This window comes from Myotis brandtii, unplaced genomic scaffold (assembly GCF_000412655.1).
Source record: "Myotis brandtii unplaced genomic scaffold, ASM41265v1 scaffold6, whole genome shotgun sequence".
Taxonomy (NCBI): Eukaryota; Metazoa; Chordata; class Mammalia; order Chiroptera; family Vespertilionidae; genus Myotis; species Myotis brandtii.
Genome location: NW_005370271.1, coordinates 3,498,787 through 3,499,201, shown reverse-complemented (window position 1 = coordinate 3,499,201; position 415 = coordinate 3,498,787). Strand labels below are relative to the sequence as shown.

The 415-nt window shown below is 62.7% G+C and overlaps 1 protein-coding gene across 2 annotated transcripts in view; it reads right to left on the bottom strand.

The window, feature by feature from the left end:
- Window positions 1–415, bottom strand: part of AIMP2 (aminoacyl tRNA synthetase complex-interacting multifunctional protein 2) — a 7,523-nt gene that overhangs the window by 6,802 nt on the left and 306 nt on the right. Inside the window, exon 1 of one of the 2 annotated variants that reach the window (XM_005879416.2) lies at window positions 13–270. The exons of the other annotated variant lie outside the window; for it this stretch is intronic. Coding sequence (XP_005879478.1) covers window positions 13–147 — 135 coding nt within the window. The 5' untranslated portion in view covers window positions 148–270. Of the gene's footprint in view, window positions 1–12; window positions 271–415 lie in introns of those variants that run through there. 2 annotated transcript variants of the gene reach the window in all.

Here is a 415-nt window from a genome sequence, read left to right as displayed (position 1 = left end):
GCGCGCTCCTACCTGCACGTGGCCCGCATTCTGCGCCGGGCTGCTGGTCGGGCGGTGCACGTTGGGGAGCCGGTACATGCAGGTGGGGAGCTCTACGCAGAGAGATGAGCCACCCTCGTGATAGGGCTTTACCTGGTACATCGGCATCGTGGGAACCACAGGAGTGACGGTGGCGGGTGAGGGACACGACCGCCCAGAAACCGTCAGACTACCACGTCCCGCGGCCACCTCCTTTCTGGTCCTGATTCGGGCGTTCGGAAACTCACAGTTCGTGTGCTCTAATTGGCTCCGGCTCTCTGACGTCACGGCCCCGATTTTTCATGCCACCAATCAGCGAGAAGGAGATGGGAGCCCTCTGTTTCCGCTCCACCCGGAAGGGGTGGGGCACAGTTTCAGAAGCAGCCAATGGGCGGCT